This window comes from Paralichthys olivaceus, chromosome 17 (assembly GCF_024713975.1).
Source record: "Paralichthys olivaceus isolate ysfri-2021 chromosome 17, ASM2471397v2, whole genome shotgun sequence".
Lineage (NCBI taxonomy): Eukaryota > Metazoa > Chordata > Actinopteri > Pleuronectiformes > Paralichthyidae > Paralichthys > Paralichthys olivaceus.
The window spans coordinates 15,437,657-15,464,909 of record NC_091109.1 but is presented as its reverse complement, the minus strand read 5'-3'; the positions used below and the strand labels follow the sequence as shown (position 1 = coordinate 15,464,909).

The window sequence follows — 27,253 nt, the reverse complement described above, 5'->3', positions numbered from 1 at the left end:
CTGCCTTTCTCTCTTGCATGGTGTAAAGTATAGATATTTATTGAGGTTTTTCTTTTAAATTTTCTATTCGGCAGAAATTCACTTCACTTATTTTATCATTGGGTGATAGGGCACTCTTCAACATGTTAGTTTATTTCTAAGAAAATTATTCATGGATCTTGATAAAAAACAGTTAGGCATGTTTAGGGGACTCTGATTTATGTGTGTGTCCAAATTTTTACAGGTCCAACTAAAAGTCAGGATCTACTGAATTTCAATGGGACTGATGTATGAGCTCTCTTTGAGATATAATTATTTTCAGCTAAATGGACTGTTGCTGTGGCAACTTTAGCATCCTGAGCAATAGCTGTTACACAAAACTACTGAACATCCTTAGCTACAGTACACCAAGTCACTTGAAGGGGGGAAAAATCATCTCTTGTTCACAAAATAATCGTTCTTAAAATGTATTCCCTCGTTTGATGTTTTGATGATGATGTAAGAGAGCACTGTCTAACAAGGCTGTCCAAAGTCTGCCATAGGTCTAGGTGACTGTGAATACTTCAGCATATTCAGACTCAACCCATTCAGCAAACTGTTTTGCTCTACAGGAACATTGTCATCCCCTGTCGACCTTCCCAGCCCAATAATATTGTGTGTAAAGTACCTTGTTTCTTCAGGATGGATCAGTTTTTCACAAATTCATTAGCTCTGCTTTGTTCAAGGAGAGAACATAAAAAAACGTTTTTATTTTTAACATAAGTAAGATTTAAGAATGATAGTTGTAGTGACCATGTATTCTTCTCACCCAACTCTCCAACATTTACCAGGTTCAAGCTTCCCGATATGTACCTGTCCTCCAGGCTACACAGGCAATGGTTACGGACCCACAGGTTGCACCCAGACCAGCAACACATGTCAGACCAACAACCCCTGTGTCAATGGACAGTGTGTGGTGAGTGTGTGTCTATTTATGTCTGTTCAGGCACATGTGGGATTCTTAGTGGCCATATTGTCTTTATCTGCAGTTATCATGTTAATTGATAAGGCAACAATTCATTAAGCCTATGTTGTGTTTATCCTGGAATATAGTAGATATCTTATTTTTTTCAATTATCAATAGGCAACTGCATTACTTTCACTCTATATGTTGTTTTTGATTCCCACAAACACTGTCCTGCTACTAGGCAGATTTCAAGCAGTTTTTTCTCTTCTTGGATAAAGTGTAGCCTTACAAGCCATGAATAAAACATGAACTGAAGCTTTACTTGGTAAGACCAAGATGAGTAACCACATTGTCTATTACTCTCATCACTGTTGGTTGTAATACATAGTTGTTAATCAACTGAACAGGGAAATACTGCAGTTTTTACACAAACATGTACAAAGCATTTTCATGGTTTGAATGAGACTTGGCTTCATTTTATGTCAAAGATACTCGCCCTTAAATTCAAGAATGTCTGACTGGTGTAGTAATGTTGTCACAGGCTACCACCTCGGCTCCTGGCTACATCTGCAATTGCAACTCGGGCTGGGAAGGAGCTAACTGTGACCAGAACATCAATGAATGCTCAAGCAATCCCTGTCAAAATGGAGGAACTTGCACTGATGGCACAAATGGATTCACATGCGCTTGCACTGCCCAATGGACTGGCCCACTCTGCCAGACCTCACAGCAAGGTATTGCCAGGACAAAAAGATCCTGTATGCAGGGGCTGGGAAAATGAAATAATGGTGTGGTGTTTAAGAGGTTGAGGGAAGAAGCAGAGAGGGATGGGTTTGAGTTAGGTGGGGGAAAAGCGAAGAAAATAAATACAAAGGGAGAAAGAAGTGAAGGTACTAGATAGGCTGGTGAACAGATTTGGGTACTGTGATTAAGGACTGGGGGACACCATTCTTAAATATTTTATCATGTATCATAATATAATCTCTGCTTTATATAAACAGGCCCACACTCATATGCACCTACACTAATGCAAGCATATGTGCTTCACAAGCTCTGTGCCTACAAGAACATGCCATTAGCTTCTTTTGGTCCATTCTGAGGAGCCTGAAGTCCCACACACTGCCAGTGTCATAAAGATTCACTTTAGGATCCAAAAAATGCAGATGACTCACAGGCAGTTTTACGTGGAGGAGAAGAAGAACAAGTAAAGAGTCTCAGAATCTTAGAATTAGTGGGGTTAATGAGGGAGAGAGCAGGGCAGGCGACGAGATGAGGATCCTAAAAGGTAAAGAAGCTGAACAGGGCAGAACAGAGACAGAGAGACTGGCACATATGGACCATAGATAAAAAACTAAGTTAAGTACAGACTAGAGATAGTGAATGCTTTCACACATTCATGCAGTGCCTCTATAATTAGCTCATATATACAGAAGAACACAGATTAAAGGGGAGACAGGTTGTAATTATAACAATCAGTGTCTTTTACTCTTACAGTTTATTCATTTATTCTATAAAATGACTTCATAAAAGATACCAGCTAAGTGAGTAAAAGTGTGTAGGATTTCTGGTTCATAGGGTTAAGGTTTTCTTTATAATACACAAATATAGTTAAAGGTCCAGTGTGTAAGATTTAGGTGAAAGGGATCTATTGGCAGAAATTGGATAGAAAATAATCATAGCAATGTTCACAGTTGTGTGTTTCATCTAAATTGTAGAAATCGTCGTTTCTTTACCCTTTCCTTTGCCCCTTAATATTTAAATACATTATATTTATATCAGGAGGGGGTCCCCTCTATGGAAGCCACCATGTTTTTTACAATTGTCCTGACTGCACAAACTAAATACCTTTTGAGTTTTCATAAAAATCTACACACTTATCCTTTAAAGCTATATGATACATAATATGAAACACAAAATTGGGATGTTGAATTTATATGGGGTGATTGTTGTTATGAAAATGTTGTGTTTGTGTTGTTGAATTTAGTCTTTGTGCACTGTGTGTAACAGGTTTAATGTCTCTTGACTTGTTCTGTGTGTTCCAGAGTGTGGAGGATACCTGACTGGCCCTGCAGGTTCCTTCAGTTATCCCAACACTCCAGGTCATGATGAATATGATCACCAAGTCAGCTGTGCCTGGGTGATCCGCACTGACCCAGATAAGGTCTGTTGTTTTCTTTCCCACTTATGCAGGAATTGTCTTTGCCTGTCATTTGTTACTTTTGTCTCTTGACAGGTGTACTTGTTGTTTTGAGCTTCTCAGATAAAAAATACTCACCAGTAGCAGTTCTATAAAAAATATAAACCTTCAGTCTCACTATGTACTGTATCTCTCTACAATATTAGGGCCGTAAATTATGGAGGACCTCATAAAAGCAAGATTATCAACCCATTGGACACCTTTCTCTGATCATCAGATGATACTGGCCTTTTAGCTTTAGCTATATATATATTTTGCTATAGGCTAAATAAATACATGTGCTCTCCGCAGAAACTTTGTAAGATAAAGTGTATCATCCTTCCACCACCTCCTGTCTGCATTACTTATTTCCCAACTCCAAATGTTTGTACACATGGATCACAGTTTGCAGACTTCCTGTCAAGTTTGTTTGTAAAGATCCCAGCTCTTGCCTGGGAAGGAGTGTGTGCTTTTTTCAGACCCCATTTTGTGCTAACACAATGGTTATAAATGAAGCCCCTAGACAGGTAATGAATGGGTACTTATGATTTAATTTGCTGAAAATGTCTGCTCTAATACCAAAACAACACACTGAAATTGAAAAAAAGAAATATGAATTATTGATTCTGATTATTTTGTGATTATTTTCCAAGTATGACATTGATGCTTATTCTGTGTGCTCTCTTTTTTTAGATTCTGCGCATTACCTTTCCTTTCTTTCATCTGGAGAGTAGTGCCAACTGCATCTTTGACTTCCTTCAGATTAATGATGGGGACAGTGCTTCCGCATACATAATAGGCAAATACTGTGGCCAAAATAATCCACAGGAGGTCTTCAGTTCCCACAATTCCTTGTATTTCTGGTTTCGCTCTGACCACTCTGTCAGTGCTGGTGGCTTCACTGTTACTTGGCAGTCTCAGGATCCAGGTAAGGTTGTACCAATTGTTTTGGGTTGATTAATAAGTAATCATTAAGATTGAAATGCCTACACTAAGGGCCTGATCTACTAAGATCCCAAATAAAGTGTGCTAAATTGGGTGGGCGTTTTGTTGGTGATCTACTTAAAATAATTCCACAAATGATAACAGGTGCAAACATGGTAGAGGCAGTAGTATTTAAACTAGTGTTTTGCGTGCATTAATTGTTTCCGCTTTTCTGAACACAATACTAAGTGAGCACTGTTAGTAAATCAGCTTTCATGTTTTTTTGCATGTGACATCAGGTTTGCACACGTTTTAACATGTGCAAACCTTTAGTCGATGAAGGCTTAGACTTCACTTCACATAATGATAAAGTTTTAGAAAGCAAGAAAGTTTAGAAAACATATTCAAACAAATCAATAACATTTTATTTGTACAGCCAATATCTCATAGGGCATAACAAAATATTACATCCTCTGTCTTTAAGTAACATGGTAAAAACAAACATAGAAACCATGGATTTTCCATAAAAAAAATGCATACCCTCCAGGAGTTCCAAAGAATGGGGTGTATTTCTTATATTTTACAAATTTGTTCCTCCTTTCAATTATCAATTTTAAAAAGTTGACAGCAAAATGAGTTTAGTGCTGGAGATTTGAGGAAGATTTAAAAGATTGTACATTTTAGCTTTTTGTTCCCAATGCAGATTCCATGTGATTTCAGAAGAAACAGAAACTCAGATTTGGACCAGTTTATGTGACCAAAGACCAGAACTGATCAAATTATAGAATGACAAGATTAATCAACTCTGCTGCCTCACTATAAACCTAACAGTGTTGAAGCTTGCCAAGATTTTCTAGAATCAAATGTGAAATAATTGTTCCCTGAAATATCATTATCATCTTAGTGTGTGGAGGTGAACTAACTTCTCCCTATGGCAATATTAACTCACCTGGTTACCCTGGAAACTACCCACCGAGCCGGGACTGCTATTGGACGGTGACAGTGGAGCCCAATAAGCTAATTACTTTTGCATTTGGGACACTCAGTCTGGAGCATCACCCTGACTGCAACTATGACTTCTTAGAGGTGAGAAAGACTACCATATCCCTATATCGTTTTAAATAAAATAAAATCAATTTTTAAAATCACCAAGAATAAAATAGATAACATTAGTTCAAGTTCTTACCATATTTCCTCAGAGAAGGTCTATGAGAAGGTGGCTTAGTGTTGAGTACTGAAACACTGTCACTGTTGTTTTATATGACTGCTAGTACTGTTTGCTGTTTTGTCAGGCTTGTGCACTGTCTACCCTATCCCCAACCTGATCAAATGACCCCAGTCCATACAAAAAGCCTAATGTAGGCTACAACTTCCTGCAGATGTTCTATTTATTGCCTTATTGTTATTATTGTCTATATTATTTACTGTCTTATTGTGGTTAAACATTGTAGATTCGGGATGGTCTTCTACCTGAAGACCCAGTTTTGGGGAAATATTGCAGTACTGCATCACCTCCACCCCTGCAGACAACAGGTCCAACTGCATGGATCCACTTCCACTCTGACTTCACTGTCTCTGACAGAGGCTTCCACATCACATACACAACATCACCAAGTAAGAAAGCGTGCATCCTAAAAATTACAATACATTTCTAAAAGCCCTGAAATGGGCAATATTTGTATGAAATATTACTTTCTTTGGCTCATAAGGGAGATGACTATCCCCTCAACTGTATGCTGTCTGTATGCACATTTTTTTTAGCTATACAGCCCTGCTTTATGTATTGAGCTGCATAAGTAATAGAACTAGAAGCTAGAAATAGCTCATCATGGTGTGTGTTCTTAGGTGACCCTGGATGTGGTGGTACCTTCACTGACAGTGAGGGCATCATCATCTCCCCCAACTGGCCAAACGACTATGCCCATAACCGCCAGTGTGTCTATTTGATAAGATTGCCAGTTGGTGAGAGGGTGGCCCTCAACTTCACTCACATGAATCTGGAGAGTCACAGTGGATGTGCTTTTGACTATGTGGAGGTAGGATATGTTTTAGAGTTACAATCAAGTTAAGTAAACATTTAGATACAACTATTTTGCTTTGTCAAATACATTTTAAAAAAATGTGAACTTACATGATATAAGACTCAAATATTTAATTTTACACATTGTGACAATGTAAATTTTATCAAGGGATACCTCTGTAAACATCTGTTTTCACAATCTATTCACTTCTATTATGAGGAGGAGAGTGGGATAGTGGGGGAGCAATGTTGCACAATGTTTTATCAGAAGCTCTCTTTTAAAAGCAGTGGATACATGAAACGTCTGTAGAAGCATTTTTTTCCACTCAACTATAACAGTATCTGTTTCTCTTTTTTATTCATCACTTTACATAAAACTCCTTTATCCTTCTCATGATCCTGTAGAATGTTGACTCTGGTTTTCCAATGATCAGATTGATCTGTAGTGGGGCTGTTGCCAGGTTTTGATCTGTTATCATGAACTGAACCTGAGGCCTGTACCATAATTACTGGCTTTTCATGGAAACTACAGGGGTAACTTTGTGATGTCTGGAGTAGAATTAGAATCAAGTGTACTGTCACTTCCTAGTTGTTACACACTTGGCATACATAGGAGCAAGATACTGTTCTCCTCAGTCAGCATATAAAAATAAAAACACTCACGAAAGGACAATGCACCCTTTCGTGAGTCGACCGACACTTAAATATTGGCACCGTACTAACGGGAGCCTGTTGTAGCAGCTCCGTGTATTACTGTCGGTCTTTTGTGTTTTTATTACGTTTGCTGTTTGTTTTTTATATTTATTTTTGCACTGCTCTGTGCATCTTCGTACCGCACAATGACGAGATGCTTTTGCAACTGATTGGACACTTTTTATTACTTTTAACCGCACTTCGGTCTCTTCGGATCACTGGAAGCATGCCTGCAACACACGCCGGCATTGTTTACACCCGCGACCAGCTGATGGCCCTGAGGCACACCACCCTCTTGGCCGGACAGAGACCCACCATCCCGGAGGAGCTAAAGAAGAGACGGCGGGGCTGCAGAGCGGGGCTTAAACGGAGGAGGGTGAAGAGGAAGTTTAAGCACTTCATCCCTGCAGTCATCACTGGAAACGTGAGGTCGCTGACAAATAAAGTGGACGAACTGGAAGCGCTCATCAGAACACAGAGGGAGTACAGGGAGTCCAGTATTGTGTGTCTCACGGAAACGTGGCTGCACGAGCAGATACCGGACTCCAACGTCACCATTCCCGGCTTCCAGACGGTTCGAGCCGACAGAGACACCACCGCGACCGGCAAGAAGAAAGGAGGGGGTCTGGCCGTGCTCGTGAACAACAGGTGGTGTCACCCCGGGTACGTCACCGTTAAACAGCGTGTATGCAACCCGGACATCGAGCTCGTCGCAGTCGGACTTCGTCCATATTATTTGCCGAGGGAGTTTACCAGTGTTTTCGCCATCACTGTTTATATTCCTCCATCTGGGAACGCAGAAGCAGCGTGTGACGTCATCCACACTGTGACTGCAGGATTACAGACACAACACCCCGGGGCCTTCATCGTCATCACAGGTGACTTTAACCATGCTTCCCTCTCATTCACACTCCCAACATTCTTCCAGTTTGTAAAATGTGCCACCCGTGACAATAAGACTTTGGACCTGCTGTATGTAAATGTTAAGGATGCCTACAGCTCCACTGCCCTGCCACCACTGGGCAGGTCAGACCACAACCTAGTCCTGCTCTCACCATCATACAAGCCTGTGGTTCAGCAGCACCCAGTCAAAGTGAGGACAGTGAGGAAATGGACTCCTGAGGCCATGGAAACACTGCGTGGAGCGCTGGAGGCCACAGACTGGGATGCTCTGTATGAGCCACATGGTGAGGACATTGATGGCATGACTGACTGTGTCTCTGAGTACATTGGGTTCTGCATAGACAACACCATCTCCACTAAAGAGGTCCGCTGTTACCCAAATAACAAACCGTGGGTAACAAGCGACCTGAAGGCCCTTCTCAACGAGAAGAAGAGGGCCTTTAGATCACGGGACAGAGCAGAACTCAAACGGGTACAAAGGGAGCTAAAGCACAGCATCAGGGAGAGCAAGGACAACTACAGAAGAAAACTGGAGCACAAACTGGAGGACAACAATAGCAGAGACGTCTGGAGTGGGATGAAGGAGATCACCGGCTTCCAGAGGAGAGGTGAGGGAGCAGCTGGGAATGAACGACGTGCGAACGAGCTGAACACGTTCTTCAATAGGTTCAACAACAACCCCCCCACCCCCAGCGGACCCTCCACTGCCTCTACGACTGCCTCTACTGCTTCTCCGAGCAACAACCCCCCACCTCCCCCCATCACCCTCTGCCCCACACCACACCCGTCACCATCTCCCCCCACCCCTCCGCTGGCTTTCACCACAGACTTTTTCACACTTCCAATCCCCCAGGACATCCTCACATCACCAACAGCCCCCCACCACCACCACCTCCTGCAACACACACCTCTTTGCACCACCCTCAAACTCACCACTGACATCCCCTACCCTCCAGTCTGGACTACACATCACAGCCAGCCAGGTGAGGAGAGAGCTGGAGAGGCTCAAACAGAGGAAAGCTGCTGGACCGGACCGCATCAGCCCTCGTGTGCTGAAGGCATGTTCCAGCCAGCTCTGTGGAGTTCTCCAGCACCTCTTCAACCTGAGCCTACACCTTCAGAGAGTGCCAGTGCTCTGGAAAACATCCTGCCTGGTCCCAGTGCCCAAAAAAGGACGTCCTGCTGCACTGGAGGACTACAGGCCGGTGGCACTGACCTCTCATATCATGAAGGTCATGGAGAGACTGGTATTGGCACACCTCAGACCCCTGGTGTGCCCATCACAAGACCCCCTGCAGTTTGCATATCAGCCCCATGTTGGGGTTGATGATGCAATCATCTACCTGCTGCAGAAGGCCTACTCCTCCCTGGACAGACCCAACACCTCAGTCCGGATCATGTTTTTCGATTTCTCCAGCGCCTTCAACACCATCCAACCCAGACTGCTGAAGGCCAAACTGGAGGGCACGCGGGTGAGTGCTCCCCTCATCACTTGGGTCGATGACTATCTGACGGGCAGACCACAGTTTGTGAGATTACAGAACTGTGTGTCTGATCGTCTGATCAGTAACATCGGGGCCCCCCAGGGAACTGTTCTGTCCCCCTTCCTCTTCACCACATACACTGCTGACTTTAAGCACTGCACTGAGTCGTGTCATCTGCAGAAGTTCTCTGATGACACGGTCATTGTGGGGTGTGTTGAGGGCGGGGGGGAGGCTGAGTACAGGGACCTGGTCGACCGCTTTGTGAAGTGGTGTGGGGAGAACCGCCTGCAGCTCAACGTGGAGAAGACGAAGGAGATGGTGGTGGATTTCAGGAGGAACAAGCCCCTGCCCTCTCCTGTCTGCATCGGTGGGACGGATGTGGAGGTGGTACCTGCTTACAAGTACCTGGGTATCACACTGGACAATAAACTGGACTGGTCCACCCACTCAGAGGCCGTCTACAAGACGGGCCTGAGCCGGCTTTACTTCCTGAGGAGGCTCGGGTCCTTCAATGTCTGCAACAAGATGCTGCAGATGTTCTATCAGTCTGTTGTGGCGAGCACCATCTTCTTTGCTGTGGTGTCCTGGGGTGCGGGCATCAAGGCAAAGGACGCCAACAGACTGAACAAAATCATCAGGGAAGCCGAGTCTGTGGTTGGCTCTAAGCTTGTCACCCTGGAGGAGGTGGTGGAGAACAGGATGCTGGCAAAACTGCTGGCAATCATGGACAATCCCTCTCACCCCCTCCACAAAACATTGGACAAACTAAAGAGCAGCTTCAGCCACAGGCTCATCCAACCCCGCTGCTCGATACAGGAAATCGTTCATTCCAACCGCAATAAGACTATATAACTCATCTACCTCTGTCAGAGCCACCATCACAGAACTGCACTAATATACCTGTCACCCTTGCACCATGTACCCTGTACTACACTACGCCCCATATACTGGAACATTTACTTCTGTGATACGTATGTGTTAATTTAAACCATTTTGATATGACAGACCATTTTATACAATAATATTGTCTTTTTGCACACTCTGTCTACATATTCTTACACTAATAGTATATTGTATAGTCAAGTACTTATATTTATACCCTACTATATACTATATATCATATCATATTATATCATACTCTGTATATTCTCTGTATATTCTTTGTATATATAAGTCTATATACACATATTTATACATGTGTACATGTTATTATTATTATATTATCACTACTACTATTACTATTATTATTATTATATATACTGTTGCTGCCATTATTACTATATACTGCTATTATATTGGTATAATTACTATCTATATAAATATATATTATGTTATATTGTATACTATATATATATATATATATATATATATATACTGTACTACTATTTTTATATACTGTCTAACAATAACATTACCATCATATCATCAGTACTATTACCATCATATTGCCACTGCACTACTTGTCTGCCTATTCATCTTGTGTTTCTGTTTTTGTTCTTTTTACCTCAATGTTTTGTTTTGTTCTATTGTATTGTGTTTTGTTGTGTTCTGATATACGAGCTGCTATGATGACTTAATTTCCCTCCGGGGATGAATAAAGTAATCTATCTATCTATCTAATGTTCAAAACAAGCCCAGCAATATCATCATCTATTGATATAAAAATCACATCAGCAGAATTGGCATTAATCAGTAGATTACATTGCCACTGATGGTTTACCATTGGTGTGTGATGCATATAAATTATTCACATTCACTTTTTCTAGTTTGATCTATATTCTCCCCTGAATTAGCTAACTCAGCTCAACTTGTAGCCTTGAGTTTTGTTATATGGAAGCTGTGGTTACTTAGCTGCTGATATGACATGATCCGACATAATCTAAACAGTTAAACAGTTTAGCTGGCTACAGTACAATGCAAAGTGCATTAACTGTATTGCATACAGCTTTTCCTCATATCTGGTCTCAAATGCCCAGGCCAGGCAACAGCCATTGTTTCATTGATGAAATAAATTCTGCCTGCTAACAATCCTTCTCCTTCATCCCTTTTTCTTCCCAGGTTCGTGATGGCAGGTTTGAGACTGATCCTCTGATAGGGAGGTACTGTGGGAGCTCCCTGCCCGCTGCCATGGTCTCATCCTCCAATTTTCTGTGGATTCGCTTCAGGTCTGACAGTTCAGTCAGCCGAGCTGGTTTCAGGGCTGTCTATACCGTTGGTGAGATTTCACACATTTATATACCTGATATGACATTATGCCTATATGCAAATTGCTCCTGGTATGCTTTGTGGAATATATTAATACCAAAAGTGGTTAATCAGTAGTATGTTCACCATTCACTGTTTATTTCTGTAGTAAATGCTTGAAACAGTAGGAGCACAAGTAAAGCACAATAAAGGAAACATCAAAGGCCCAAGCACTGACGTGAATCCACATAGTTTAAGCTTTGTCTATTCCATCTATTCCATGAATCCTCCCTCTCCCCAGCTTGTGGTGGTACTTTGTCTGGGACTGGGCAGTTACGCTCTCCGTACCACCCCAGTGCCTATCCCCACAACAAGGTCTGTGAGTGGGTCATCAACCAGCCAGAGGGCAATGTGGTCACCCTCAATTTCCTGGCATTTGACGTTGAGGGAGGGTCTTGTCGTTTTGACTTTGTTGAGGTAAATACATGTGAAAAAAATTCAGACTATCTGTTGGACATTCAATTTTTTCTTATTAAATAACAAATAATATTGACACCCTTGTTCCCCTTCCCTTTATTATGATTCATGTGTATTCTGTGGTGTTTTCAAATGGTGGTAATTGTTATGATGAAACTACGTAAGTAAAAAAGATGTTGCTTTTTATGAGAGGCCCTATGAGAAATAATCCATATTTACTATACTCTCCTACACACGCTACTATACTGTCATACACGCACCATCATACTCTCACACACACTATTATACTGTCATACATGCACCATCATACTGTCACACACTATTATACTGTCATACATGCACCATCATACTCTCACATGCACACCACTATAGTCTTACACACTACCCTCTGTGTGAGTATGATTCAAAAGGAAGTGAGTTCGACCAAACCAGAAGACTAAATCCCAAATTGTCTGACCCTGACTGGCTTACAGTCTTGAATACAGAGCCTGCTCTCAGGGCACTGTGTAGCAAAAGGACAATGCAAAAGGACAATAGACAATGCGGACACTGTAATTGCAGAATGTAAAACCTACATTCATCATCCTCTCTCTTATACACACTACTATGACTAGCAGCAGTAACAATCAAACTCAAAACCACAACCTTAGCATAATAAATGGTCACGCTACCAACACCAGCACACCCAGTTTAAACAGAGGAGAACTCCACAATACGCACACAGCTCGAATGCTGCCACTCGGCCCACTGGGTCTGGCTGTCTGCTTCTCTCTGCCTCTTAACCGCCATGGCCTTGATTGGTGATTGAGCCCAGCTGTGTAGACTCACACACTGCAGCTGCAGGGAAAAGGGTGGCACCTGAATGGACACTGGGGAGAGAGAGGAGAGAGAGAGCAAAGATAAAACACAACACAGCACATAACAGTGTTCTTCAGAAAAGAAGATCATTTGTAATGAAGCTTTTTTATTCTGTCTTCCAGGTGAGAGACGGTTCCACATCTAGCTCTCCTCTGCTGGGGACATTCTGTGGTGTTGAGATTCCCCCCAGGCTCCAGTCATCTCAGAGATCTATGTATATCAAATTCAAGACTGACTCGTCTGTCAGCAACCATGGCTTTGAAGCAGCCTATAGCTCTGCCTTGCAGGGTGAGAATAATGTCAACATTTTGCAACAATTTCAGACTGACTGCCCTAGGTTAGAAAAAACAATTTGTGTATCAGCATAGATGTTATTTGTAAAGGTGGTACCAAACTGTTGTGTGACATGAAACATTTACTGTTTGGCTTTTAAAATGACTTCTTAGCATCTCAGCAAGAAGCACAAGCCTCAGACAAAGGAAATACATTATAAGTTAAATTTAAATCAAATTGTTAATTTGCATCTGCATTTATATTACTTATACTAATACTTTTCTAGTCTTAACCACAAGTCATTAACACTACAAGTCAAATTCATACAGTGCTTCTATATATAGTGCTTCTCTATCACAACCATCAAGGACAATTTTGGTTGCAGTTTCTTGCCCATGCATACTCTGCCATGAGGACAGTAGGAAAGGGGGGGGTCTAACCCTCTTATCCTTATATAATTCATTTTAATAATTTTGTAATTAATAATCTCTAATGATGATCTTCTAGTCTAAATAAACACCAAAGTACTGTATAAAATGCTACACTCAGCAACATTCCCAATTAGATCTGTGTAAAAGCTTGCAGTGGACATATAAGATTGGATAATAGTTATTTGTAATGAAGCTCCGTCTTCAATTACATATCCGAAGATTTTTTATTTTTGGAGTCTTACCCATAAACAGTATGTAGTACCTGATTAGAAGACTTGCTTACCCGAAAAGTGCCAAGACCACAGCAAGCGCTTGTTTGTCTTTGCGAAGCTCGTGACTCTGGTCCAAATTGCAACTTCATTCTTTCAGCTTTCATATGACTTTACCTCATCGAAGCCTGGTCTCTGTAGTTGCTAACCAAAGTTATGCAATAAGAAGACAAACTTTTAAAGTTTAAAGTTCAGCATCTATTTTATTTGTGAACCCTGCTTTGTTCACAACACTAAAGTGCCAACAACTATTACTTCCTGTTCCTTTAAAATGAAATTCCTAAGTTCTTCTCAGTACTCCATAAGGGACACTATCTTTTTTCAGAGGCAGAGGACGGAAGAAACATATGAATTCTACTGTGGAGATCACATGATCATGTTTACAGTACCCTGACACCATCATCAGCTCTTGTTACCAAAAACTCTTTTGACATCATTGGTGTCTCCTATTTGTAATACATCCCTTATCACCGGGATATATTTGTTTTTTAATTTTTGCGTCTGTCCCCTGCATTTGGGGCTTATATCCCTTGAGGAGCTTGTTAACATCCCTCTCCAGGAGAAGTGGGTAAGAAGTGCCATTTTTGCAGAAGGGGCACTAAGGTGGGCAAGTGTGGAATGTCACAGGTCAAAGGTGGAGATCATGGGTGGGAGCTGGCAAGGGGTCTTGAAGGGGATTGTGTCAGGTCTGCTCCATTCTCTTCAATGCCGCATTCCATTACACCTCGGAGGTCTGTAATTTTGAGCTGCAAGTTGCAACTTGAATGCCCCCTCAAGTCGGAGGAACCTCACCAAGCCCAACTTTGAAATCCAAAATGGCTGCACCGTGTATCAACAATAGTGAAAGCTGTAGTTTTTACTGTTTATAAGCACTTCTAACATTAAATTTGTTGTACACATAGCTCTGTCCAATTATTGTTTGTGGACAACCACAGTGTTAGTATGCCTGAATTGCCAAATAATGCGTTATCTGTTACGCATATTACGCGTAACAGATTTTGCTAGCAATGGCTGGCTGGCTAACACAAACGTTGCTCCTGTGCAACTAGAACACTATCAACTTGGGTTAATAGGGTGTGGCATCATTGATATGTTGGTAGGTTTGAATTGATGTTGGAGTTTTTCACAGTACTGTTCTGCAGCTACATGGCTTCATCCCTGACCGCCCTGCTAAATTTGTACTTTGACTTTTTGAAACTGCCCCTGTCCCCACTCCTAAATGCATTTTCAACCTTAACTGTCTGAGTTGGCTTGTGAACCAGCATTTATCATTGTTGTAACTCACCTTGGTGATTGATTGAATTCAGCAGTCCTCACAGAATGTATGAAGTCACAGCCTCTGTATACACATCCAGACTGTTGGTAGCAGACCCATTCATTAGATAGGGGTGTCTGGTTTGATAGTAACGTCTAGGGTTAGAAACCTTTAACTACCACCAATATGTAGCTGTGAATAATTCAAGGGGACTGTTGGGCCTTTGAAACTGCAGCTGCTGCTTTTAACATGACATAAGAACCAGAATTTCAGCAATTAAATTAAGTTAGTGTCTTTTAAAGCAGCTTTGAGCTTCTCAATTTATCAAACTTTAGTGTTGACCATTTGTCCTGCTTTCATTTCTAGGCTGTGGTGATACACTGACCAGTCCCTCAGGCACCATTACAAGCCCTGGCCACCCCACCAACTACCCCCATGGTGCCAACTGTACCTGGTACATCAGTGTTTCTCCAGGCAACCTGGTTCGACTGTCGTTTGATTCCTTTAACTTGGAGTACCACAGTAACTGTAACTTTGATTACCTGGAGGTCTATGACAATGGCACTGTGCAGAGTGGAACCAAGATTGGCAGGTACAGTATATGGTGTTTATATATTATGTGTGTGTATGTTCGACTCTACATTGACAATATTGACAACGAAAAAATGACGATGTATCATTTAGAAGTCAAAAAAGCTTTCAGAGACTATATCCTACTGCCAACATAAGTGGACAATAAATTACAAAATTCAGGCTAACAGGCAACATTAGATACATTATGGGGCAGAATGTTGTTCTGAGATCAGATGGATGGAGGGGTATTACCTCTGCTTCGGTATTATCTAATTGATGTCTAGTTGTAGCTTAAACAGGTCAAGCACTTCCTGATTTGCTTGCCCTGACGACATGCTACTGATCTGTCAGCTGACATCTTCAGTTCTCTCAACTGATGTTTTATGGGGGTTAAGTCCAAGCATATTAGATGCAAATTCTTGTCCCCATCCCCTGCACGCTCTCCGAAGATTTCTTTAAGGAGAAGTGTTTTGCTGCATTCATCTTAACTTCATCCCCGCTCCCCCCAAACAGTATGATAATAATTTCATAATAGGTATGGCATTAGCTAAGTCATGAGTGAAGAGGAATTACACATCTGGAACACTTATTTACAGTACAGCATCTCAGAAAAACAGATAATAACCTCCCATGACAGCCCCAGACTGTGAAAGCACTTACCACAAACACCAACTCTGGGATGTATATCTGCAATAACATCTCAATGCCAAATAACCCAAAACTGCAACTTATTCAATACAAAACTCTACATAGAGTACACTTTTAACAACATCAACTACTATCAGAATACATCTCAACAGAAAGACAAGTAAAACACAACCAAATAGATTAATTTTACAGTTACTGGACCCTGTTTATCAATAAGACTATAGCATAACACAAATCAGAATACGTACACACACTGCCACATCCTCATCCTCACCTCCGCCTACTGCCAGTGCAGTGCTCTCACCCCCACCCTAGTTCTTCAATTATAGAATAGACAGCCATGAAGCTCAGTCAGGACCCTCCACACTATATTAACTAATACCTTAATATAATTGCAATTGCAAACTACCTATTTACAAACAATGTGGTCCAAGTAGTAAATTGAGCATTATGGGCTGTGATCCCTGAACCAGGAGAGTGGCTCTAGCAGGTTCCAGGTACAACATCTGAAGTGTCTGGCCAGAAGAGTGCTGTCCTAAATCCCAATGTGGGGGTGAGGGTCACCAACACACTGGCACCATACTGTTCATATGTCATATGTAAAAATGGATCTCATGCAGATGGGGAAGCCTGTAATAGAACCGCCCACCCTCTGGTTAGAGGAAGACCACTCTACCCCCTCAGCCAGTCAATGACGTTTGACAACATCTGCTGTGCCTTTTTCATGCAGGTACTGCGGACGTTCAGTGCCTCCATCCATCACTAGTACTGACAGCCTGCTGACCCTTCTGTTTGTGACTGATTCAAGTCTAGCCACAGAGGGATTTTCTGCCAGCTATGTCTCCATCAATGCTACCACAGGTACACAATACAGGCCCGTGCACTCAGTAGAATTTATCAGCAGTAGTTCATAAGTGTATCTTGTGAGGTGTGTGACTTAATTTCAATGTATTTATGAAGGTTGATGGGCATGATCTTATTTTTGATAGCCATGATAAGGTGTTATACCACACTTTTGTTGATCCCTCAAATAATAATTAATTGATGTTTATGAAAAAAAGTGTTCATATTTACAGGTCTGAAATATACTAGTTTGTGCAATTTTCTGCAGATCCAAATAAAAATCCAGATCTAGTGAATTGAAATGTGGTTTCATTGTTGGGCATTGGTGGAGGAATGTGTTCTCTGAGTGTCCTACTTTTTTAACTTGCCTAGTGCTCACTAAAATAGATTTTAACACAAATTTAAAGATTTTTTTGAGAAATAAGCCTTTTTGTGTACAAAATAAATCTTAGATCTTTGACTTTAACTCATGAAGATAAAAGTGTTTATATTTTTGTTGAGTGTATACAACAGATCTTTGATTGCAGCCATGTGGTAAATTGGAATGTGGAACTTTTCAAACTGCCTCGGGCAACCAATTCAGGTTTAAAATCAGGCTTTATCCATTCAGTGTCACCCCAACTTGAACAGTAAACATTGAACATTGATAAAGGCATAGAACAAAATCTCAGATTTCTACCTGAAGACAACCTATGCATAAGCATGTGAACATTCATAAGAGATTTACATAAACAGTGATGACAAATTGCTCCATAAAGATATAAGTTGTGCTATGTTTGTGAGGAAGTTCCATTCACAAAAAAAAAGTAATCTGGTCTATGTTTCTGGTGAAGTTTAGGTAGTTTTCCACAGCACAACAATTGGAAGAACTTTCTTTCGAAATAAATTTGCTATGAAGTAATATAATATTTTTATCTGAACAAAATGAAAATGCACTTAATGATTAATTTTATTAATTTCTCTCGCATTAGATTGTGGTGAGACCTTCACCACAACTACAGGGTCCTTCAGTTCACCCAATTACCCTAACTACTACCCCAACAATAGAGACTGCATCTTCAAGATCACTGTGCAGGTCAACATGCAGATTTTGCTGAACTTCACCAACTTTGAGCTGGAGGGTTCATCTCCTTCTTGCAGCTTTGACTTTGTGGAGATCAGGTAAGGAAATAATTAAGGTGGGAGAGTTTGTCTGTAAATAGAGAAAAGAGGCCTCTTTTTCATGTGTTTTTTTCATCAGACAAAATCCTTAAAAGTACAGTGTGTAGAATTTTGTGGTATCTAGTGTTGAAGTTGCATGTTGCAGCTGAATACTCCTCACCTCACCCTCCCCTTCAAAACATGAAAGAGAACCTGTGGTAGCTTCAACTGTCATAAAAACTCAAAAGGTGTTTAGTTTGTCCAGTCTGGACTAATGTAAAAAACATGGCAGCCTCTGTAGAGACGACTCACTCTTTGTAAATATAAAGTATTTAAATATAAAGGGCCTTTTCTGGGGTAAAGAAAACTACAATTCATACAATCTAGATGAAACGAACTGGTGAAAACATCATGAGGATTATTTTACATTAAATTCCTGCCAATAGTTCCCTTTCAGTCTGAAGTTAAAGTTCACCAAGCAGAATGATATATAAGCAGCCTGTACAAGACTGGCATTCTTTATTCAATATTACGACTGACATTTGAAACTGTCCTTTGCAGGGATGGTGGTTATGAGACATCTCCCTTAATTGGTAAGTTCTGTGCCAGTCAGAGTCCTCCAGTGCTGGTATCCCATAGCAACCGCCTTTGGATTAGATTCCATTCCGATTCCACTATAACACGTGGTGGATTCATTGCCCACTGGGATGGCTCACAGACTGGTGAGTGATAATACTGTTGTCATGTTAGTCTTTACTCTTTTTGCCAGTTTAAGCTGAGGATGCAGTTTGCAGTTTATTAGAAATATATCAATTGCCAAATAATGTAAAGGCATGGAAGAGGCTGAAGTTAACTGAAAAGTATTGGGAGATATGACCTAGAAACATGCACGTTGCTGCAGAATAGACATAACAGACACAAGAGGGAAAAACTACTTGATGTTTTTCTCTTTGTATATTTAGCACAATGTCCTCTCTCTGTTTACTCATATAAAATCTACTGATCTAATAATCCTAACCCACACACTATATATATATGGATAGATGAGTAAGTGTATGTATATATATATATATATATATATGGGGAGCTGTTTGTAAAGCAGCTCATGCTGAAAATAAGAGCAACATTTTGTCACATTTAGCTTCAAACCATGTTTAAAAAACTGGTGTGAATTTTTGAGAGTCACTTTTTTGCACATTTACAACAATATTTGTCAACTTTAGATTCAGATTTAACATTTAGATTTAGCATTTAGATTTAACATTTAGATTTAGCATTTAGATTTAACATTTAACATTTGGATTTAAATATTTAAAATATCTCTAAGTTGACAAATATTGTTGTATATGTGCAAAAAAGTGACTCTCAAAAATTCACACCAGTTTTTTAAACATGGTTTGAAGCTAAATGTGACAAAATGTTGCTCTTATTTTCAGCATGAGCTGCTTTACCCCATATATATATATATATATATATATATATATATATACATACACTTACTCATCTATCTTGTCAATTTGATGTCCCTTTTTTCCAAGGCTGTGGAGGGACATTGGCAACTGCATCTGGGGCATTTTCCTCCCCTAACTACCCCCTGCCCTATCACCCTAATGCTGAGTGCTACTGGAACATCAGGACCAGCCAAGGCAGCCAGCTCCTTCTCTCTTTCTCTGATTTCCACCTGGAGTCCAGCTCCGGCTGCTCTTTCGATTACCTTGCTGTGAGTACCATACCTCAAAATGTATGTGCATTATAGGTACAGGCTGAGCCCTTGCATTCTTCAGTTTGAATACTCAAAAGTGTTACAGTATAAATTGAAGTTTTTACCACAACACATGTAGGTGATCTGCAGTAATTTGAGTTTCACTTATCAACAGTTGGTCACATAACTTATAGGCTGACTGTCTTTGTCACAGAGAACCAATATGCAGTTGCTGTAATATTTGGATTAACATGAATTTATATATTTTTGTCTTTTGTTGAAAAATAGTGAAAGTGCACTCTTCACACCAAAACACAAACTTATAGCCAACAAATCACAAGATTGCATAATCATAGGGCGGCTGTGACTGAGGGGTAGAGCGGTCGTCCTCCAACAGCTGGTCATCAAGACAGAAAAGAGCTATATAAATACAAACCATTTAACAGTGAACTGCTTTTATTATGCCAAACCCAGACATATCAATATTAGTTGGTTTTATGATGAAATTAATGTCTCACAGCAAAAGAGAACCAATATGACATGTTGTTCAAGCAGCACCAAGCACAAGCAAAGTGTCTTTGCTATAGTTTCAGACTATCTCATTACTCAATAATTTGTGAGTTAGTCTTGAAACTAGGTGTGGTTATAAAGATGGTAATGCATCTAGTTAATTAATAATTAAAAGTTCTTAATCCTTTTTGATTGAAATTAAAATGGATTTGGACACATCCTAAATACACACGTGCTGTAGGCCATCAGCCTAGATTGGTAAAGTAGAGCTTGCATTGACAGATCTCAAATATCAAGAGTTGTTATTTTGAGATTTTTCTTGTTTTTCATGCAATATAATTTTTAATGACAATTTGTGTGTGTGTTTAGGTATATGATGGTAACAACAGCAATACTCCAGAGCTGGCCAGGTTGTGTGGCAATCAGCTGACCAGCATAATCAACTCTTCCACAAATCAGCTTTACATCAAACTACGCACTGACAGCAGCATCAGTGGTGGAGGCTTCCTCGCATCCTACACCTCTAGTATGAAAACACACTCGCACGCAGGCTGCAAATGTCTAAACATGCCATAATGTTAAACTTTGGGAACTTTGCAAAATAAGATTGTGTGTTGCTGGACTAAGTTGAATAAGCATTTTTTTTTTACACTAAGTAGATATGTAGAAGAGGGTAGAGTGTAAGTTTGCACAAATACCATGCACAAAACTTGCTACACCCTTTTTTTTCTCTCTGTCATTATTTTATTCAAATATAATAATGATGTGACATTTAAATATGGCTTTACATGATGACAGATTGGAGCATCACAATATGAGTAAAAAGAAAGTAAAATAAATAAAAGTGGTGTGGTGAATTGAAGAGAAAATTACATCTTTATAAGTAAATACAGATGAATTTTAATATATTTTCAAAATGACGTGCAGGAAATATTATTGGCTTTTAAATGTATTTTCTGCTGTAATGATACAATTTAAAACTAGTTTCCAATACTCAGATATATAATTCCGATGTGAAATGACTTTGTCGATGTTGATCAAGGTTGGTGCACTCTGAATATCCTTGAGAAAGCAACATAAATAAATCCAGGATTGTTATGGAAGTTTTCTGGAAGCTGGTTGAAAGGAGAACTCAGGCAGCAGCTGATGTCTCATGCAGAAGATTTTAATGTAGACTTGATGCATCAAGGAGACCAGAAGGTGAAACAATATACAAATGCTAACATGAGCAATTGTCACCTTCAAGCCTGAAAATGTCTCCCACAGCATCCTCATATATCTTCCTCTACTTGTGTCACCCTTTCTAACAGCACATCCATGAATGGCTAGAAATGCTGTCACTTTCTATGCAACATGTAGGTGTTTGCATCCTATTGGATACTGGTGTAATACGCAAAAGAGTTGAAGTTGGTGAGAGTAGAAGTTGGTGCCTCCCTGGGGCATCTGAGTTAGATGTGAATGTCTCTAAGTGTAGACACTACAATGTACTGTTGGTTGGTCCTTTATCTCTAACCTGACCTTGTGTACTGCTTAGAGAGAGAAGGGGATCTGTGGAAATAATCAGGCACTCTTCTCTTAATGGTGTACAGATGTAATCTAATATACATTATATACATAATACGATATATAGTGGCATATACAGTAATGGGTGAGGATATACGGAAACTCCTCAACAAGGATCATACCTCAGACAAAGTCTGAAGTCAGAAAACAACAAAAACCTGGTTAAAATGAAATGCATTGGATTACATTGTGTCCTAATATTGTATGATTGTGTTCTTCTTCAGAATGCCGTAGCATGCTAATTTCAGGCCAACATGCAGGAGTGTTGGAGTCACTAAACTTTCCCAACAACTACCCACCCAACTCTCAGTGCAGCTGGACCATCCAGGCCAGCAGTGGAAACACCATTAACTACACCTTCACTTCTTTTCAACTGGAGGCCTCCAACACTTGCAACTTTGACTACATCAAGGTACACAGATGCATGTCATTACCATACCATACTATCGTCATGTGTATATATATATATATATATATATATATATATAGGATGGAAGCAATAGGCAGAAACAGCCAAATCTGCTAAAACGGTCAATGTTGCATCTACATATATGGTCTATTCTATTTTAATGATATCACACACACATTTAAAATTGGATATATTTCCCAATACACAACCATTTTATTGTGCTCTGTGCTACTGGTTATCTCTACGTATTAGTTTAGTTGTACTTCCAGTTCATCTAAATCGATCTTTCCAAAGTGGACTTAAAATGTTTTATCTTTATATGGTCATAGTACTATGACCAATGTTGACTATTGTTAGGTGGTGTGGCTGTGTATGATATTTTCCACTCATGCCTCCTCTGAATGTTACTGCCCTAGCTCTACGATGGACCTGACGAAAATGCTCCTCTTATTGGTACATTCTGTGGATACCGCCCCCCCACCGCCAACAGCACCACAAGCTCAGCCCTCACGATGGTGTTCAGAACAGACTCCTCTGCATCAATGTCTGGGTTCCAGATGATGTGGTACCAGAATGGTAAGTGAGCCAGACCACATCAATAAGACACTACATACAGAGATCTATACGATTCAAAATATACAATAAGAGAGGAGCATCCTTTGGACACGATGTGGACAATCACATTCCCTACTTTCATCCCCTCTAAATATTTTTGCTTTCCTGTCATGAGGCACTAATAGTTTGGGAATCCTAAGGAAAATTATTGTTTGCAATGTACAGGTTCACTGCAAGACCTAATTAAAATTTGTTAAATTAGAACTTAATTGTTTCATCCTCATGTTGCTAAACCTGTAATATTTTAAATAGTTTTTGGTGTACCTAATAAGCCATAATTAAGAATTAAGAATTTCATTACCCAATAATACACTGCTGTGTCTGTTATTGTGTATATGACTTGTATATGATCTTGAATAATTACAAACTCAGGCTAGGAGCCTTTGTTGCAAGTCTCTCCATGGGTTTCCTGTCTACCACCACAATCAACTGTCCCATAAATAATGATGCATACATTCTTTAAGATGGACATGCCAGGAAAGGATAAGAAGAAAAAGAAGCTCCCATGGGAAGTTAAAGTAGTGAGGGACATTTAACTTGACATGTTGAGCTTTGTGAACTCTTTTTCTTGTGAAGCACTTGTTACTTTGTTTAGATAAGTGCTATACAGATACAGTTATTATAATTAAATGTTTCCCTTTCCAACAGTCCTTTTGTGTGGTACTGTAGAACAAATAGAGTAACAATAAATCATTAATTATAGCCTCCAAGTTTGATAAACAGGAGAGTAAATTGTTTTCTCCTCTGACTTTGTAACTATCTGGTGCTGGTCCCACAAAATTTGAATTAGCGTATCTGGCTTACTCCGGTGACATTAGTCTGGCCGAGACAGCTTTACCCCAATTAGACACTGCAGATGTAACAGATACCTGTTGACTTCAGATTGCTGTAGCAAGAATTACCAGACTAAAGACTTGATCAACTTGTTCATAGGCTACTTGGTAAGAATAAGATATTGTTTATTCTATTTCTCGGGTATTACAGCCAGAATTTGGATAAATTATTTATCTTTGTGACCATGTACCAAATGATTGACAAGCATTTGAATGATACTGATACAGATAACCAAACAAAAAGGGTTTTGTAGAATTTCAGAGAGGTTTACATGGTGGGTCTTCATCAATTAAAGTGAAAAAACAAAGACAAGGAAAAAGAGTACGGTAAAAGTCATGTCATGTCATCAGAAAATGTGTCTTTGCTGACACGGAAGAGTTTAAATAAATCTTTCAGTTTGATGTAGTCTTCACCCATTGTATTGTTAGAATTTAAGGTCAAGTGGTTATATGACCTTTGTTACTTGTTCCTGTATAACAGTAGTTGTTGAGCCTTGATCTTCACTGTATTAAAAATATGGACACTTTAAGTGATGTTTTTGCCCACTTGACCATTGCTCTTTTGTGCCCTCTGACCTTCAGGTTGTGGTGGAGAGCTCTCTGGTCCCAGGGGCTCCTTTACCAGCCCAGACTACCCAAACCGGTATCCAGAAAACAGAGAGTGTATCTGGTATATCACCACATCACCTGGCAGCAGCATCACCCTCACCATCTATGAGTTTGATGTGGAGTTCCACCAAGACTGCAGCTACGATGTGCTGGAGGTAAGACGGGGACCTGTATCACTCTTTTTAGCTATGTTTTAAGTGTGCAATATATAGTTCATAAAAACTGCTAAACTGTTCAACTTTTCTATGGTGAATTCATGTCATCTCACAATTGTAATTATCTTAAAGGTTCAGTGTGTAGAATTTAGTGACATCTAGTGGTAAAAGTTTTGTGTTGCAGCTGAATACCCCTCACCTCACCCCCCCTTTAAAACATGGAAGAGAACGTAAATGTAGCCTTGAGTATAATTCAATTCAATTTCTATTTTATTTGTACTGCACCAAATCATAATATACGTTATCTCAAGGCACTTTACATAAAGAGACAGAGAGAAGGGGAGAAGTACTCAGTGGATGATGGGAGTTCCCCCAGCAGTCTAGATCTATAGCAGCATAACTAAGTGATGGTTCAGGACTCACCTGATCCAGAACTAACTATAGGCTTTATCAAAAAGGAACGTTTTTAGTTTAACTTTAAATGCTGAGATGGTGTCTACCTCCAGAACCCAGAGTGGGAGCTGGTTCCACAGGAGAGGAGCCTGGTAGCTGAATGCTCTACCTCCTGTTCTAATCTTACAGATTCTTGGAACCACGAGAGAGCCTGTGTTTTTTGGTGAAGTGATCTATTGGGATAATGAGGTCTTACGAGCTCTTTGATATATGAAGAGGCTTGTTTGCTACGGACTTTATACGTGAGGAGCAGGATCTTGAATTATATTCTGAATTTTACAGGGAGCCAATGAAGAGAAGCTAAGACAGGAGTAATATTATCTCCTCTTCTAGTTCCTGTCCGCACAAGTTCTGGGTCATCCAGGCTTTAATGTACTGTAAGACATTCCTGAAGTTTAGCTAAGTGATTCGAATCATCAGGCTTCACTGGACAACCGGGTGTCGTCTGCGTAACAATGGAAGTGTATGTGGTGCTTTCTGATGATATTGCCTAAAGCATATATAAAGTGAAAAGTATCAGTCTAAGGACAATACCTTTTGGAGCTCCATGACTTACTTGTGTGTGCATGGAGGAGGCATTGTTAAAATTAACAAACTGGAATCTATCTCACACAACTTAAACCAGCTTAGTGCCATTCCTTTAATCCCTACATGTTGTTCAAGTCTCTGTTACAGAATCTTATGATCTATGGTGTCAAATGTAACACTAAGATCCAGCAGGACAAGTATGGACACAAGTCATTAGGTTGTTAGTAACAAACACAGCAACACATTATATGTCATAGATTGCTTTTTAAACACTATTGCAGCCCTTTGACCTTTATCTGTGGCATTCTCTCAGGTGTATGGAGGCCCAGACCTGTCAGCCCCTCAGCTAGCCAAACTCTGCAGCACCACATCTAGCCCAATGCAAGTCTCTAGCACTGGTAACCTGCTCACAGTGCGCTTCCAGTCTGATGCCTATGTCAGCGGTCGAGGTTTTAATGCAAGCTGGGCTGAAGTCCCAGGAGGTAGGTGGACATTATTGTTTGTCTGTGCCACACAGTACTACACAATATAGTAGGAGCTGTACTATTGGGATGGCAGAGTGGTAACAATTTTTATAAGTGACATGTTCATAAGTTTCCTTGAGGTGGCATCCAGACTAAAAAGTGTCAAATTAGGATGTTAAAAACCCCAAAAAGTTAGAAAAGGTAAAAATCCTTTAAAAGCAATGTAAACCAACATTAAATGTCATGTTCACATTTGATCAAATTTGTATTCATATAGTACTCAAATGCCCACATTTGAATGTGTTTTTAGACCTACTTAAGACTGTAAATATTGTCCCTTATCACATGAGTGGTGTTAAAAGGGAAAAAGTACAATCAGAAGATAGACAATCTTGACTATAAACTGTTGGAATGTACATATGGGCATCTCAGTGGGGGTTAGGGTTAAGGTTAAACAAGACCAGCCACAGTGGTTAGGTTAGGTTCCCTACCTGGGGACCATATATGAAATAGATGTTTGGAACAGGGATATGGAAAAAATAGAATAGGGGCTTGCTCCGTCCACTCCGAATCAGTTTACAAATGGTGAATGTGAGTGGTGTTCACTTCCGCGACAGTGAATGCTGTACATTTTACAACACCATTTAAAAAAAATCATAATCGTATCGGTAGCCCATCATGTGAAATACCAGGAGCGAGTGAAAATGTGTATGTGGGCTCCCAGATACCTTAGGCTGGGAGCAAGGCGGAGTTAATACACACACACACAGGCCCCGGGGCCTCGCCCCACCCCCACTCACTCACACAGGGTGACACAAACAGTAAGATGAAAGGAGTAGAGCCCGTTAACATGAACCAGTGGGTAAATTACTTTGTTGAAGAACAGTGGCAAGAAAAAGTGAAAATACAGGAGTTATTCCCAGGACCCACAGCTGCGCAATGATCAGAAGGTTGGTTTGTACCATGCTGGAGTTTCCTGTGTCCTCCCTCCACACTCCTGCTGACCTGTACTCACTTTAACTAATAAACACTCATCACAAATTATTAGGACCTGATCAGTACATGAAGTCTACTCAGTGTTTGTTTCCACACTGAGTGGCTGAAGGGTGGAGCGGTCGTCCTCCAATCAGAAGGTCAGCAGTTCAATCCCAGTCTTCCCAATCTGTATGCCGAAGTGTCCTTGGGCAATATTCTGAACCCCGAATTGCCCCTCATAGTAATAAATGTGCTGCTAATAGATGCACTGTATGAGTGTGAATGTGTGAATGGCAAACTGTATTGTAAAGCACTTTGGGTATTCATAAGAACTAGAAAAACGCTATTTAAAACAAACCAT

General features: G+C 40.3%; 1 protein-coding gene across 1 annotated transcript in view; it reads left to right on the top strand.

Moving 5' to 3' along the window:
- The window catches only part of cubn (cubilin (intrinsic factor-cobalamin receptor)), an 80,799-nt gene that overhangs the window by 11,868 nt on the left and 41,678 nt on the right, over nucleotides 1-27,253 (top strand). Inside the window, exons 11-30 of the mRNA XM_069512874.1 lie at nucleotides 810-934; nucleotides 1,467-1,659; nucleotides 2,968-3,086; nucleotides 3,795-4,029; nucleotides 4,930-5,111; nucleotides 5,477-5,639; nucleotides 5,871-6,061; nucleotides 11,184-11,340; nucleotides 11,611-11,786; nucleotides 12,767-12,932; nucleotides 15,239-15,464; nucleotides 16,824-16,954; nucleotides 17,908-18,097; nucleotides 18,638-18,798; nucleotides 19,615-19,796; nucleotides 20,658-20,814; nucleotides 22,076-22,263; nucleotides 22,677-22,836; nucleotides 24,291-24,472; nucleotides 25,767-25,935. Coding sequence (XP_069368975.1) covers nucleotides 810-934; nucleotides 1,467-1,659; nucleotides 2,968-3,086; nucleotides 3,795-4,029; nucleotides 4,930-5,111; nucleotides 5,477-5,639; nucleotides 5,871-6,061; nucleotides 11,184-11,340; nucleotides 11,611-11,786; nucleotides 12,767-12,932; nucleotides 15,239-15,464; nucleotides 16,824-16,954; nucleotides 17,908-18,097; nucleotides 18,638-18,798; nucleotides 19,615-19,796; nucleotides 20,658-20,814; nucleotides 22,076-22,263; nucleotides 22,677-22,836; nucleotides 24,291-24,472; nucleotides 25,767-25,935 — 3,453 coding nt within the window. The remainder of the gene's footprint in view (nucleotides 1-809; nucleotides 935-1,466; nucleotides 1,660-2,967; nucleotides 3,087-3,794; nucleotides 4,030-4,929; nucleotides 5,112-5,476; nucleotides 5,640-5,870; nucleotides 6,062-11,183; nucleotides 11,341-11,610; nucleotides 11,787-12,766; nucleotides 12,933-15,238; nucleotides 15,465-16,823; nucleotides 16,955-17,907; nucleotides 18,098-18,637; nucleotides 18,799-19,614; nucleotides 19,797-20,657; nucleotides 20,815-22,075; nucleotides 22,264-22,676; nucleotides 22,837-24,290; nucleotides 24,473-25,766; nucleotides 25,936-27,253) is intronic.